The sequence below is a fragment of the Symphodus melops genome, assembly GCF_947650265.1.
Source record: "Symphodus melops genome assembly, chromosome: 12".
Taxonomy (NCBI): Eukaryota; Metazoa; Chordata; class Actinopteri; order Labriformes; family Labridae; genus Symphodus; species Symphodus melops.
In genome coordinates, this window is record NC_136702.1 from 13,475,181 (window position 1) to 13,490,707 (window position 15,527).

Below are 15,527 nucleotides of genomic sequence, written 5' to 3' on the forward strand. Positions count from 1 at the left end.
AGGCAAAACAATCTGAGAAATCCATACCGCCGTATGATGAATGATGCAAAGCATCTTAAAATCAATCAGGATTTTAACCGTGTTCTAATTCGCTGCCAACTTTATTAAGAGTCCATTTCAACACAATGACATTTTTATTTTCTCTGCTTTCCTTGCACCTTGATATTCATATCATGTCCCCAGAAAAGCCCTAACAGGGAATAATTGGGTCTTGTCAGCCAGCAGGAAAGTTAGACCATCAAAGATAATTGCATGCTAATGTTCAATAAGCCTTGTAAGTCGCTGCAGATAAGTGTGGCTGCCAAACAGTCTTGCCAGGGGAAAGCACATCTAATCCCTTGGCTGTGGCCGGGGAAAATTAATACTAAGCTCCGCTGGCCAGTTGACTTCCAGTTTGGTGTTAGAAACAATTACGGTCCACCAGAGCACAATAAATGAATAACTGAGCAGCTGCCCAGATGTACAATTTATAACAAAGATGCATCTACCCGCTCGCTGTACAAACAATTAAAAATTGCGCAGAAGAAGTCGAAGTGTGTGTTTGAGGTTGCTGGACGATTTGAGTGCATGCAGAGGCACTGTGTTGTTGGAGGACTCTAAAAATTCATCATTTTCAGCTCTCCACTGTGCTGTATCCTCTGTTTACATGGTGGCCTAGGTGTCTGTGTAATAGCCTATTATAATATGCCACAAAATAAACCAGGCATAAAAAGCAGCATAGGTAAAAAAACAAACAAAAAAAAAAACAGGTGCTGTAGTGCTATACTAGAAGATTATTATATCATGCAAAATTGTACTGTATGTTTATGATTTATTCCATGGATAAGATGCAGTTCAAGGCTTTATGATATGGAGATCGATACAATGAGTTACAAAAACATGAGTGTCGACCCAGCTCACGAGGGGGACATAAATAAATAGTACATAAATTCACCGACACTTCAAAAGAAATGTAAAGTGTCACTGCGGGAGATATGATGTAATATCGAGTCTTTCATTGTCAGTAAACAGTGTGAGCTGGAGCTGGAAGCAAAACACTTGTCCTGACACATAAAGTTGACTAGTAGTAGATAATATTAATCGAAGATAACATGAGAATAATATAATATGAATATCTGAATTCTTGAAGTCACTAACTCTGTTACCAAGAGTATTACTGGAAGTGACAATGACAACAGAAGCAGACTGGCTGACACCTTCAATCCTCATTCAGTTGACGGATGTTTTAACAGGACTGCCAAATGTAGAACGACTGCCTGACATTTAACCTTTTTTTTTTTTTTTTCCCCACTTAAAATCAAGTGTTTGGCGATGCCAGTGGAGCAGTGGCATTGAGCGCGTCCCTATGCATCCAGGCTCAGGGTTTGTGTCTGGCCCTTGACGGTCCCCCCCGCATCCCCTGTCCTCCACTATAATAAAGGCTATAAAACACACAAAAAACAAACAAACAAGTGTGTATTAAAAAAAAAAAAACTGACTTCCTTTGATGCCTTTATCCATGTACAGGGCTTAAATGTAACAATTTAACTGATGATGTCGTGCGGTCTAAAGTTCTGCCCATCCAACGACAAGAACAAGAAACCATCATGTAAAAGACTTACAATAATACAATATTTGTTATATATTACAGTTTAAAGGGTTAAATATCTGAATAATTCCCCATCTGTTAATTGGTTTATTAAGCTGGCATTGGGCTTAAATAAAGGATTTGCTATCTTATCAGCTTGGTCACATGTATTTCTTTTTTAAAAAGAAGGTTTGTCACAAAGTGCCTTCAAGGCAACAGCACCTGCAAGTGATTTCAACAGGATATGATAGAGCAAGAGGTAATAATAGAAGGAAATTGAAGAACACACTCAGACAAGAAGGAACAGTCTGTCTGGCAGGAAATATATATTTATTTTTAAACGACAGCTGTTTCTTAAATCGTTTTTTTTTTTTCCTTTTTTTTTTGGCCTTTTTGACATTTAAAACTCAGATCAGGTTGTGTAAATCTAATCACTACGTTGGAAATAATGGCCAAGACAAGGAACAAATGGTAAACTACATGTAAAATAACAGTCAAATAATGGCACAATTCAAAACTCATTCCCTATCCTTTGACCTTTCCCCCTTTTCTTATTCCTTGAGGGGACATATAATTCATCATTTATATAATTTGTAATTTCCCACACAATGTGTCAACGACCCCTTGTTTTTTTTCTCTATTCTGCATGAGACATTTCTTCCTTTCAGTATTTGACACAGCCCAGCCACTGCTTCAAAAAACAAACCTCTTTGGTATTTCCCAGGAAACCCCTGACCAAGTCCAATGTTCTATTCATTATGGCATATTGGAGAATGTCATTTAGATCAGGGTGTGCCTCAGTTTGATGAGATATAAGTTAATAAGGACAATACACCTTAATTATATTTGGAATAAAGCCATCACCAACCCCTTTTTTGCATACTTAATCCTCTACAATGCCCCGAATCACAAAAAACACATGAAAAAAGACACGCACAGTGAAGTACAATATATTTGGATTAAACCACACAACAACAACAGAGTTATTTTTGCCTGACCACTGCAGGCCGGGGCCACTTGGTAATTAATTGCAGTGCCTGATATTGTATGACAAGATGTATTTGCTCTCCCTTCTAATAAGAACATAGATTACAGGCAACACTGCATTCACTATCTCCATCCCAGCTGATTGCCTGGCCTGCCTGTGAGTTAGCTTATATCTTCTTGAGCGTCAGCGCCTGGCTATTTACATTCATCCGCTAAGCCTTAAAACAAATTATAATCGATCCGGGACCTGTGATGAAAAGGGTGGTCCCGCTGCAAATTAAGAAGCAATGCAAGGTGAGAAGGACAGCGGAATATCACTCGGCTCCTCTCAGAGCTTGCGGTATAATAAACAAACAAACGAATAAAAAAAACACCCATATGTCCAAGAGGCATCAGCAGGATGAGACATACCACAAGCTAGAGATCTTTCATGTGTCCTGCTTCTCCATCTCACCTTGCTTTGCCTTATGTTTTAAGTCATGCGCTATTGTGAGCTGCCCACATAGGAGAAAAGGAAAGTGGCTGACAAGAGGGAACACACTTGCAGGTTAAAGACACAGGCTGGTGGTGCATTATCACATGCAAAAGTCCAGAAGAATTTTTTAGACCGTTTTTTTTTCGTTTGTTTTTTTTAACTAAGTTGATGACACAAGTCCCTATAATTATGAATTATAACAATTATATAGGTGCAAATCGGAAACTATGGTATCAGTTTTCTGAAAACAATTAATGTGGATACATTAATGTGACAATGTCATTACATTTGGTGTTAAATTAGGCGAGTGCTGTCAAACATACTGTAGTTCTAAATTGCCAGGTTTTAATTTGCCGCATCACATTCAGAGGCAGCACAGTTCAAAGTCACACTCTTACAAAACTGTCAGATACATAAAGACTTTATATTCAAAATAAAAGGGAGGACATTTAAATGTTGTTACTAAAGACCTACTCCTCAAAACTCAGGCTGATTAGGTCTTTAACAAGTTGGATTTGTGTGTTCTCACAGGCTTTGCCCTGAAGCGATGCCTGAAGGTATCTGGATTTGCTGAAGTGCATTTCAACGAGAGGTTCAAACCAATAGTGCAGAACCTTAACGGAGTAATATGAGATGGTTAGGTATGATTTATCCAGCAAGGATTCATAAATATGAACATTTTAACTTTACAAATAATGAAGTGGAAGTCCTTTGTGAACCCCATTTTGAATCTCATTACTGGCTGTAGTGACACTATAGGTAACTGCAGTATGACCAATGAGGTGCAGTAATTCACTCAGACAATGGAAAGCCTCCAGCAGTGTCTTCTTGTCATCTTGACGTCTTTCACACACAAACATTGAGCCTGTCTGCTCGTCACTGTGTTCCAGCGCTTTAATGGAATAAATTATCTCACCGGGCTGACAGCCTCAGACGTGTCTTTTGTATGTAACATGCATTTCTCTGAATGACAAATCATGTCACCATCTGACAGGCTGAGAAAAGAAAGATACCCTCAAGATGTTTGCCCATGGAATAAGACATCCGTTTTGGGTGCTAAAATGATTACAATGGATTTGTGTTAAACGGGGACAAAAACAGTTCAGCCTTTGAACACAGCATTTCTCTCATTAAGTGAAGTATTTGTAATCTGGAGCTTTGGTATTGGCCAAGCTCTGAATTACATCTTGTTGGGAAATCGACTGAGAAAAAAAACAATAATATTATCCTACACCAAAATACATACACATGCACGCTTGTGTACAATAAATAGACGAGTACACACATGCACACCTCCCTACTTTCCACCTGTGGAAACCTTGAGGTCCACAACCCTGCTGAGAAATCATTTCCCGGGTAAGAGAGCGAGGCAATTCCATCACAGCGAGGAGGAGAAAAAGGCTTTTTTTAATGGGGAAAAATGGGAGGCAGGGGAAGAGTTAGCAGTAGCAGCCGGGATAATTGATGGCAACTGTTTGGGTACAAGATTAAGATTCATGGGTAGGACCACACATGGGGCCTGGAAAACCGGCAGGCGCTAGAGGCATGAAGGATATGAGGCTACACCTTAACCGGCCCTGCTGGCTTAATTGATAGAGTGTCGTCCCAGATGCATTGAGGGAAAAAAAAGAAAAACTATCAGAAAGGATTTCGCTCACTCTTAGAGTGGATGCAGCACCTGGGCCCAAATTGAGAAAGACTGTGAGATAAAAAAAAAAAAAAAAAAAGGGATGAAGTAGAGTGGGGAAAAAGTGGTGGAAGCCCAGAGGCAAGAGGCAGGTTTGCATGTGGAAGGTCGAGTGTTTCCAGCCCTAGACTTGTTGGGGGAAAAAAAAAAAAGCTTGTGAGGGAAAGTATGAGTTACACTCTCCCACTCTTCAACAACTGCCCTTGAGGAGCCTTTCAGCAGTTTGCTTAAAACACAACCTTCCCGACGGGGCTGCTCCACGGCCAGGAGGAGAATCTATAGATCCTGCAGTGAATGTGGAATGTGCATGAATGGGAAGTAAGTTGTTCTATGGAGCCAAATGGACTTTTCTGGATATACAGGGACTTGTTCTTAACCAACATATCAGCCTTGCACATGAATATAGCAACCCATTTCTGGAGCAATAACTCCTGGGGTCACGGATATAGAATTACTAAATACATATCATCCAGTAATTTGTCAGTTCCACCATTTCAATATCTGACCTGCTGAACTGACTATGATTTCAACTTTGGAGGAAAGGAAGTTTTGCACAAAATCCAAAATGAGATAGATGAAACTTGAGCGGCCATGGATAGACAGGTGTTAAAAATGATTTGAGAAGAAATGAGAAAAGGTCGAGTCCAATGTAAAAGGTCTGGAGACTGCATGATAGTGCAGAGCATCAAATCTAAGGGAATGTCAGTATCCATAAATTACTGGCCTCTGGGTTGAACACTGATTTTTGTATTGTGAGCCACACAAGTCATGACTAATTTGGGGGGAAAGTAGGAAAACAACAACAACACATTCAATAGAGACAAAGAGTTGTTTCATTACTGAATTGGACAAGATATACGTATTTTCAAATAATCAAGATAGAAAAAAAGAAAAAAGAAAAAAAGATTGATAGCATTGTTAATGACAGCTGGCTGGAAGAGGTCAGACACTTAATACAACCAATATTCCACTCACACAGCCAGAGTTGCCACTGACGCCTTTAATTTTGATAAACTGTCACATTTCTGAATTATAGGTGGAAACTGACTCAAAAAACAGATTGTTTTTATCTTTTCAACAGCGTTTAACGTGTGCACCTGTACATTCCCAAATGAAAAAAAAGAAAAGCAAAATAAACTGGATTCCTGTAACTCAGCACTGTGTGTGCTGTGTGTGTGTGTGTGTGTGTGTGTGTGTTGTACTGATCAGGGCTAAGAACCCATTGAGGTTGCTATGTTGATGAACATAGAAATGCCTTAAGGCCAGATACACATATTCAGTGAGTATTGTCTCCTTTCACACATATCTAAAACTGCCACGCGTGCACACACACACACACACACACATACACACACACACACACACACACACACACACACACACACACACACACACACACACACACAAATACACAAATACACACACACACACACACACACACACACACACACACACACACACACCAATTTCGGAAGTGAGCAGTTCATTTGACCCCATTGCTCAGCCTATCTGGCGTCTCTCTCTGGCAGACTACTGGGATACGGAGCACCTCAGGGGCTTACTGTGTCTACTATTAGCATATAAAGAGCATAAATTTAACTGCACCTTGTGTTAGCAGGAAGCTTCTGAGACTGCGGGAGAGCAAAGGCAAAGTCTCTGTGGGAAAACTTAAAAACTGTCTGCATTTGGAGCGGCTCTGCCTGAAGCTCAAGGAAAGTCAGGTGGTTTTGGAATTTGTTAATCACAAATACGGCCTAACATTTCCATATGCAGGTACATGCACAGAGACGAAGAAAAATTCAATATATTCACAATGTGGCTGCACACACAAGCGCATGCATTGTAACAAACCAGCGTATAATGTGAATACAAATTAATTCAATGGCAAGATCAGGAAGTCAGTCAAAAAACATAAATGGTAAAATCTTAGCATACATGATTATTGCATTGAATCAATGACTACGCACATCTATACAAACCCAACCATTAAGGGAAAATAAGTAAACATCACAGAAGCACAAGCCTAATGTACTCGTCATCCAGTTGTACCATGTATTGAGGTTTTCTACACTCGCAACACCAACAAAGTCAGCTGTGAAAGCATGCTGTAGTCGGCTTAGCTGTTAGAGCTCTGTCTATTGAGAGGCCATCATCAGGAAGCCTTCCTGGAAAGATTTTTGTTAAAAAAAATAATTATAAAAAAAAAAAAAGCTTTTGCTGTACGGGAGAGAATGCAGGTGCCTGGCAAGGGGGTCAACGAGTCCTCTCTGCTCAACAAGCTGAACCTGCTGCACATCAGCTTTTTTGAAAGGGCTTCGAAGAGGAGGTTAAAAAGACTCGACCACCATCATCCATCCACTCGCGCTAAAACCAAGCTCTTAAGTTCAGTGTTTGTGGGCGAACCTGAAAGCACCGTCCTTCAATGTCTCCTTATGTCTTTGCTTGAGGGGCAGCTGATTCCTCCGCTTGGAAAAAAAAAAAGTCCTCCTGCCAACATGGTTACGGTATATATTCCCTGCAATGCACTATAAACATGTTAATGTTATATCTCAAGAATATTACTTAAGCTGTTTCCTTTTGTCTTTCAGTGCTTGAAGCTTGATTGGTATCATGGTGTCAGCTGCTGCTGGTAATACAGTCATGATCAGGGACACATGTTCAGGTTCATAACCAAGTTTCAAAAAAAGGCTACACAAAAATTAGAGCTATTTGATCCCCTTCTCTTCTCATTAACCCAGGAACAAAAAGTTGAAAAAATCTCTCGCAAGTCGTTTTCACATACACTCCAGATAATATCGAGATAATTACAGGACGACTGCTCTGGAGATTCCCCCGACCTAGCTGTTTACTTGCGCTCCCCAAGACGCAGCAACAGAGTCCGCTACGCGACGCGAAAATGACAATATTTGCCTTTAGTTCAATGCTATGTGTAGACCAACGGAACGACACTCTCAGCAAAAGAGCAGAGAAAAACATACTGGCGAACAAAAAACTTCATGCACTTAGTGGAGAAACTCTCTGTGAAGTCAGGGCAAAACATGTGCCTGTTTGTGTTCACATATACAGCTCCTCCAGGAAATATCCTTCGTGTTTCAAGAGATTCCTGCTAGTGTGAAAACAGCATGAAACTTGTTCAATTATTTCTTTTAATTCCCACAGTTGTGGCCTTTCACTAACTTACATGCTCAAATGCGCAAACCAAACTGTTCTTTTCATTATTCAAGAAATCTGTAAATGGTCTTTACAGTTCAATACGTTGAAACTGCTCAGTGAAGAGCCCGAAAAAGGTTTTGACTCGCTCTTCTGTCTGGACAGCTTTCACTCGAGGAGCAGCAGCCGGAGGATTCAGGGTAATGAGGTTTGTGTCAGTGTCAGCCAATCACTCCCCTGTGACATGGATGGATTTCTCTTGTCCAGCGAAAAGTTGAAATCCTACTGAGACACAGAGAGCTCATTGTGAGAGCGAGTAAATGGGTGGTTCTACTTTGAAAGCAATGCTCTGTCCAAGTCTTTACATTTTCCAACACTGACATATGGGGCAATCTGTTGACCCCTCATTGTCTATATACTGTTTTTCCACAACAAATTATGAGACCTTTATGCAGATTTCATAACCCCCCCCCCCCCCCATTTTTTACATATGTGCACTTTGCTAAACACATTTTAATCAACTCCTTTAGTAGCAACAGTAAACAACTACACCAAGAAACAGAGATGACAGGAGTGTATTACCAGTTTAGGTGCCTGATAGTGTTTGCATGCTTACACTCGTAACTACCACTCCTGCCTTCTGTTTCCCTTCAAGCAACACCAGACACATTCAAATTCAGCTTTGTATCACTGAGCACACTATTACGGCAAACACATTCCACAATGTGTGAGTGGTTGAGAAGTTAGTTGTATGGACTGATGACAACGATTCATGACTGAGACACGTGTTAGACTCAAAACAGAGATGTAAGTTAAGTTATTAAAAGGTTTATACACTTTACAGGGGTCTTTTATGCTTATATTGCTTTGGACATGGGTAAAAAAAAGTGCTTTCATCTCATAAATTCACTTTTTTTCCTTTAACATTTCGGTCCCTCTGAACCCGAAACTGTCATTTTTTTCTCATAAATTGGTAATGCTCAGCAAGAGGGTGCAGGATCTTTTTCTTTTCAAGTGCTATTTGCATTTTGTCTGCATTTTCTTTCACATTTGACGACTGTAAATTGGTATCAATTTTATATTGCCAGATTAGCTAGCAAATAGCAAATTACGGGGGATAGAAAAAGACAATGGTAAAATTGTTAACCATGGGGATATGTGGAGATGCCAGAGGAGGGGAGGGGATTTTCTTACCAGAATCCCACTTGTGATGTCACAAACTGAGAACATTTGAAACAGAGCATTTTTCTCTGTGTTGTAAGACTTATGCAGACCACAAACAAAGGACTGGATGGATTTATTTCAAATGTTGTGGGTCAATAGACGCTCAGGTTACACAAATTAATGGCCAAAAACACTTTAAAAGTGGATTTTCATAATATGTCCCCTTTAAGTAATATCATTTTATTTTGTGCTTTGTATTTTATATAACAGTGACATTAAATCCCCTTTGTAAGTTGCTGTGGCTCATTAGTTAGCAAACAATTGTCATTTACACATCCAGAAGGCAGGAAGTTGCATTTCTCGGAACCTGGCAAATAAATTAATATTTACCCTACCTCTCTTCATTTAGCTCCTTTAAGCCATCTGCCAGTTCCTGAGAAGACAATCTAAGTCTGAGCCGAAACCATTATTTTTTTGACTTCATTGCATTCGGTAACATTCAGTCTGTTATCAGAGCTTATTTATAGAAAAGGGTTTTTGCTGCGGGAAAAATTTGTTTATAAAAATGGTGAAACTAAACAACACAATAAATGGAGTAATGGTACCCTTTATAGAACAATAGTGTGGTGCACACTCTCTAGCTGCAGGCTATCCTCTGTCAAACACTCCCGCAAGATGTTTGAGCTCTGTGCAACACAGAGGACGAGGAATGCTAATTCATGGTTGACCATATGGAGACAGCGGCAGAATTGTTGGTAGGCGACCAAAGCTCGTAGGGCAGCGAGAGGTTAGTGTTGCTGGACTGTGCCGCCATCAAGAAACACTGATTTAGTTATTGTTTCTGATGCTTATTAAGCCGCTCGGCAGATGGACAATAATCTGAGCCATGATTAGCATCAGAATAGCTGGCTTGTAACTCATACTTAGCCAGCAGCGCTCATGTGGAGGACATTAGGGGACAAATACGACACTGGACTCAAATGTGGCTCTCTATATCCGAAAATTAAGAGTTTGAATGCAACTTCTCAAAGGTCCTTTTGTATATTCAAGGCACGTTAGTTGAGCTCAGCTATCGATGTTTACTTATGGAAGTGACATTTGCAACTTTATTTAATTCAGTCAGTTACTGGCTATTGTGATGACCTTTTGCCGGCTTCCCTGACAGGAGCCTATAAACCTCCAAGACTTGCCAGCTTTATTGGCATTCAATAATCGCACAAGGCACTATTGATGAAGTTGTTGTGTGCACTACCTATGAAATGAATTGGCTGAGAAGCAGAAACCAGATCACTGCAGTGCCCCATGTAATCCTGATGAGGGGGTTTATGAAATTAGAATTGATGGAAATGCAGCTCAGGGGCTTCTCAGACTTGTTTGCAAACTCTTTCTTTTCTTTCCCGTATTTACTCACTTTTTGCGTTCTCTCTATAGCCGACTGTGGCACTGTGATTGTGTCAGAGACAGTGATTGATGTGTCCTGCTCTTGTCTGGTGGTTGTCTGTTAAAGACATATTGGGTCTGCAAGCCATTTAGAAGCAACCACCGACCAATATATTCCTCAGAAAGTGTTGTGATGGATTTGTTGTAGAAGAAGAGATGAATGGATGGAGAATTGAGAGGCAGTGTCTTTTTATGCTTACAGGAAATGGAAGGAAGTCTGAATTGCACATCTATATATCTTTGAATCAATTTATGTTCCTGAAATATATGCATATATTCTGCCTTTTCTCAATAACTGTGTCATCACTGAAATGCAAAGGATAAACAAAGTTACTTATTTCTTCACGATGATGAAGCATTGCAGGAGAAACCCCCCCCCCCCCTGCAAAATCCCCTTTTAACCATGATAATTGAGACAGATATTAATTTCCAGCCATCTGCTCGTAATCTTCTCATTAATTACGTATTTTGGAAAATCCTGAATAATGACGATTCCTTGACTTTATCCATCACTTCTAAAATGAAATTCCCTTCATCCAAATTCGATCAATTTACTTGAAAAGGCAAATACATCCGATGATATGTGAGGAACGAGACAATGAATTGCATTTGCATTCCTGCACGGAGAGTGCCGCGACAGGAAATCCATCAAAAAGACCAGACACATTATCTTCAACAGAACAGCCTGAAGTTTAAAACAATATGGAGACGCTTGTATTTTTTGTAGTCCTCGTCGGTGTTCTAAAGTGATGGCTAGTCGGAGTCGTGGCCGTGCAAATAAAAGAGCAGATTATATGGCTTTACACAATGATAACAGTGATATTGAGGCTCAGGTGTATTATATTGTGCACAGTTACATATAAATCGAATATAGAAGGAGGAAAATCCATCCCAAGGCCTTTTTGCTTGCCACATACTAATGTTTCGGCAGACATATCACCAGTAGAATCACCATGCTTTGCATTAAACCTGCAGCAGTTCACACGTCCTCTACACACACACAGATGGTTTCGTCGTGGTTCACTTGGCAGTCAGAGCAATCTCATACTCCTCCGATGCTATAGGATTTTATAGAGCGCTATTAGAGATTACACGTGGAAACATAACATACAGTCCCCACAAAGCTGAATTTAGTTTTCAAAAGTCACTGGACTCAATGATGGCACGCTTGAGAAAGAAAATGTGTAAAAGATAGTACATTTCACTAGACATCGCATGCCACAGTGCCCCTTCCATCTGATCTGTGCGCCCTGCCCCAAGGGTGCAATAACAGTTTATTACACCTATCTTCACTTTATGACCCCCCCCCAAGCCACCACCACCCGCCCTGCTCCCCTCAAGCCCACGCTAACAGTTATTGAAAACACCCAGGTCCGCCATATATCATTCCTGAGCAGCATGTTATGCTATGCAGCCTAGCTAATCAACAGCAGCTCGTAAGGGTTTTGTCCAGGGCCAAAGCGGGAATAGTTCCACTTATCTAATATCTGCTTAGATGTTGAAGTGTTAAAACACAATCCCATTCGTCTTTACAAGCCTGCAATGCCTTCAGGCTAAAACCTCTTCTTTCCCATATGTATCTGTGGAGTAATGATGGCGAGTATAAAGAAAATAGAATTGAAAGATTCTTCCACCGAGTGCCTGTGTGGAGATAAAGGGTAAATGAGTTTGCCCTTGTTTATTGCTCGCCAAGAGGGAAGAATGCAAACGTTCAGGTTGGACTGATAGGAATATATAGTATAAAGAATGGTACATCGGAGGATCACATTGCAATTCAATTCTAGTGAAGATCTTTCACGGTGGTGGTGTTCAGAGAGAGAGAGAGAGAGAGCGGTAACAGCTCATGGGTGACAGTGTGACAAGAGTAAGGGAAGGACCTGTCACCCCTCCGTCACACAGATTGCTCCTCTGTCATCAGAAAGGTGCAGGTGGGAGAAACACAGCCAAATGACACTAAATTGTAATGCTTCAGAGGGACAGATGTCAGTGTCATATCTATACAGTGTCTGTCATTGTGTTCCTTTACACAATGCCTTTGGATAAAAAAAAAAAAAGAAAGAAAAAAAACAATAACAGAGCATTTATGCTCTGTAAGTGGATTGTGTCTCTTTCAAATCCAGAAAAATACATTTTTAAAAAACCCACAGAATCTCTATGAAGAACTTCTGCCCCGAGTTGTACGGTGGTGGTTGGTTATATATTTATTTTGATTAAAAGATGTCTGATTCCACATCGACTCAAGACCAAGAATCAATCTCCAGGGCTAAGAAAAAAACAATATCAGTGTTAGTGCCAAAAACTGCAGCTCCGATTGGCCACATGTGGCTTGCTCATATAGGTGAGACTATAACTTCATTTTAAACGTATTAATCCCATGCCCTTTAGTCTGTTTGCACACAACGTCGACAACAGATGGCTCAGTAAACAATTGAAATGTGATATTCATCTTGTAACACTATGTTACTGTTTTACCTTTCTGTCTCGCCATTTTAATTTGCTTAAGTAACTTTTGGATCTCTATCAAGAATATTTTTCTGTTGATAAATTGATGTCATCACTTTCAGTCTTTTTTTTCAAAATAAAAGCATCCCAACAGGAAGTAAATTACCTTTTACTCGAGACAAAATAAAAAAAACACGAGTTTACCTTTACTGGGTTACTTTCACATCAAAAGCAACGACACTGGAAGTGCAAATAATGTTTTACATTGTGTTACATGACCTACTGCATAATTCTTTGTGTGTACTGTAACAGTGTTAACCTTTTCAAAAAAGAAAAAAAACAACAACATTGTATTTTCAGGAAAAGCCCTTTGAAATGAACTCCTACCGTCATGTCAATATCTGTCCATCTGGTGTTGCAGTGAAGCCCTTATTTAAATCATACATCTTAATATCAAGATCAGCCTTCTGTCTGAGGTCCATACAGTACAATTTTTCAGTGAATAAATCTGATTGATGGAAAAATATTAGAAGTTTGGGTCACATTTTTTCCTGGGGCTAAAGAGCTCGAGGTGAGAACCACTGGATTAGAAGGCATCTTCCTTTAGATGTCCAATGAGTCATTCATCTACTGCTCTTTTGGGGTTCGTGAGCATCAACAATTTCACATTCTGTGTGAACATACAAACTTTTATTAGCTGACTGACTCACAAATTAATTTACCTTTGGTGCAAACTGAGATACTTTTGATAACACTTTTCATAATAGCAAACAATATTTATTCATGAGGCTGTGTGTGTATTTCAGTTCATGTGTTATTTTTATTTTTGTTTTGTTTTGTTTTCATGCTAGAGTGGGCAGAAACAGCTAATTGGGCAGATGGCTCATGTCATCATGTGGGGGGGTAAGGTGTGTGATGGGCAGAAATAGGTCTGTTTAATTACTTGTCAAGCGAGCAGCCCAGCTAGTTGCTAAAGAGCTTTCCTGTGCTCAGCGTGCCCTGAGGGGTGATGTGAGGTGGGGTGTGGGGTGCAGCAGGGTCCAGTGACTTTCTAGTCTTACATGACGAGGCCAGCTGGGCAGGTGAAGGTCCGTGTCCATGGGCTCATATTTACTCTGCATTCTTTGAAGGACATTCGCACCACAGGTCCAGATAATGCATTAAAAGGAAGCTTTCTTTGATCTATACAATAAAAAAGTTGGAGTGGAGTTAATTATTTTTTATCCGTTTAAAACGACAGCAATGAATAAGCCAAAAAAAAAAAGCATGCTAGTGTGCTTACTGTGAATATTTAGGCTAAGTTCTCTTGATGAATTGTCTGAAATCAAATCAATTACTCTTACTATGCTTACTATGCTATCTCTTCTTTTTTCTAGTATGTGCTGGTACTGAGAACAAATTGAGCACACTGTCAGACCTGGAGCAGCAGTATCGCACCCTGAGGAAGTACTACGAGAGCTGTGAAGTGGTAATGGGCAACCTGGAGATCACAAGCATCGACCGCAGTCGGGACCTCACCTTCCTCAGAGTAAGGACTAAACACAGTGCTTGTGCCCAAATATAGTATGTGCGTTATTCATGTTAAGGAGATGCTCCACGGATTTTGTGATTCATGCATTGTCACAGATTACGGTAAATATTTTCTTTGCATTTTCTTGCAAAGTCTAGTTTATAGATTATAAGTGAAACTATTCCAACACCCTGGTCTCCTTTGATCCTAGTCTGTACGAGTGATTTCCTAAAATCTGAAGAAGTTCAGATTTCAAACTTTTTCCATCCATCTTCTCATTTGACCTTGTTGTCCAGAGAATGCCCTGTGACCCAAAAATCTGTTGTAACCAATCAGGGCTCAGACTACTGTCTGGATACAGCCTATGATTAGAAGCAGGAAAAGTTCTTCTAATCAGGTGTAATCAGGCTTCATGTCTTCTCAGACGAACCGCTAACTGATTGTGCGCCTGCACCATTGTGGTACGAGGCACAGAGTAATCAAATCCCAGTAACTTGATCTGACTAATCTCCTTTTTCCATTCAGCACAAATTACAGACGAAGGCAGAAAAGTAGCGAGGCATTAGACATGAACTCATACCTTTCAGAAAACGATAAGAAAATGATCCGACATTTATCCTTGAACTCTGCATTTGAGTTAACTTGTTCAAGCAGTGTGACAGAGGTACTGCAACATGCTGTGAAAAGAACCTGAAGGGGAATTGCCAACATTCATTGTTGCTTTCATTATATATTGATGAAAACATGCATACACACACAGAACACTGTGTCGAGCAATGGTTTCCTTCAGGGGACAGAGAAGTAATAATGTGGTAATGAGAGTTCAGACGAGGCAAGAGAAATAACTACAAAAGGAATCTGCAGGAGAGAGGACTTTTTTTTTTTTGGTGAAATCAGCTGTTACCGTTGACCTCTGATGGCCTTCCACTACTCAAAAACATCACCCGAGACTGTTTTGTCTGCACCCGGCACTGACAGCACCATCCAACTCCAATTGATTCCAGTCTTTCAAGGGGGGGCTGGGGAGCTCCCCTGGTGTTGCACTAAAATGCTGACTGCATTAAAGACCCAGGATTGCTGTGAGAATGAACCAGACTGTGGAGGC

At 40.2% G+C, this 15,527-nt stretch overlaps 1 protein-coding gene across 2 annotated transcripts in view; it reads left to right on the forward strand.

The window, feature by feature from the left end:
• erbb4b (erb-b2 receptor tyrosine kinase 4b) overlaps positions 1 to 15,527 on the forward strand; it is a 308,590-nt gene that overhangs the window by 129,358 nt on the left and 163,705 nt on the right. For both annotated transcript variants that reach the window (XM_079357754.1, XM_079357755.1), the window contains exon 2: positions 14,289 to 14,440. In XM_079357754.1, the coding sequence (XP_079213880.1) occupies positions 14,289 to 14,440 (152 nt within the window). The remainder of the gene's footprint in view (positions 1 to 14,288; positions 14,441 to 15,527) is intronic.